The 427-nt window shown below is 35.1% G+C and overlaps 1 protein-coding gene across 1 annotated transcript in view; it reads right to left on the reverse strand.

Annotated features, from left to right (window-relative positions):
* LOC119594618 (saccharopine dehydrogenase-like oxidoreductase) overlaps nt 1–427 on the reverse strand; it is a gene marked incomplete in the record, with an annotated part of 9,088 nt that overhangs the window by 2,974 nt on the left and 5,687 nt on the right. Inside the window, 1 exon segment of the mRNA XM_037943670.1 lies at nt 40–89. Within this exon segment, the coding sequence (XP_037799598.1) occupies nt 40–89 (50 nt within the window).

Below are 427 nucleotides of genomic sequence, written 5' to 3' on the forward strand. Positions count from 1 at the left end.
AAACTATGTATTCTAGATAAACAGCAGCGAAAAACTTACAGAAGACTCATCGTGAAGACCGACAACCATTTCCACCGAGTTGACGTCACCTATGGAGGACAGACTTTAGGAAGGCATCTAAACATCATATAGGCACTCAATTAAGGATTAAAATTTTTGATCCGACAGATGTCAATAAAAGTATGAAGATGTTATTTTCTCAATCAAAGTCTGAGACTGAATATAAGGACTTTTTTTCTTTGTGAATGGTTACGAAGTACAACATGAGTAAGAAAGGGAGAGGAAAAGTATATTCCAAACTGGAATGCAAAACAGTTATCACAATGAAACTCTGAAACTGTTACTTTGTATTTGTGCTCAGGAGTTAAATGCCTAGTGAGAGTTTTGTTTATCATTTGTCTATACACATATATGGCTTCACAAGTAC

Source organism: Penaeus monodon, chromosome 34 (genome assembly GCF_015228065.2).
Source record: "Penaeus monodon isolate SGIC_2016 chromosome 34, NSTDA_Pmon_1, whole genome shotgun sequence".
In the NCBI taxonomy this organism is placed as follows: Eukaryota; Metazoa; Arthropoda; class Malacostraca; order Decapoda; family Penaeidae; genus Penaeus; species Penaeus monodon.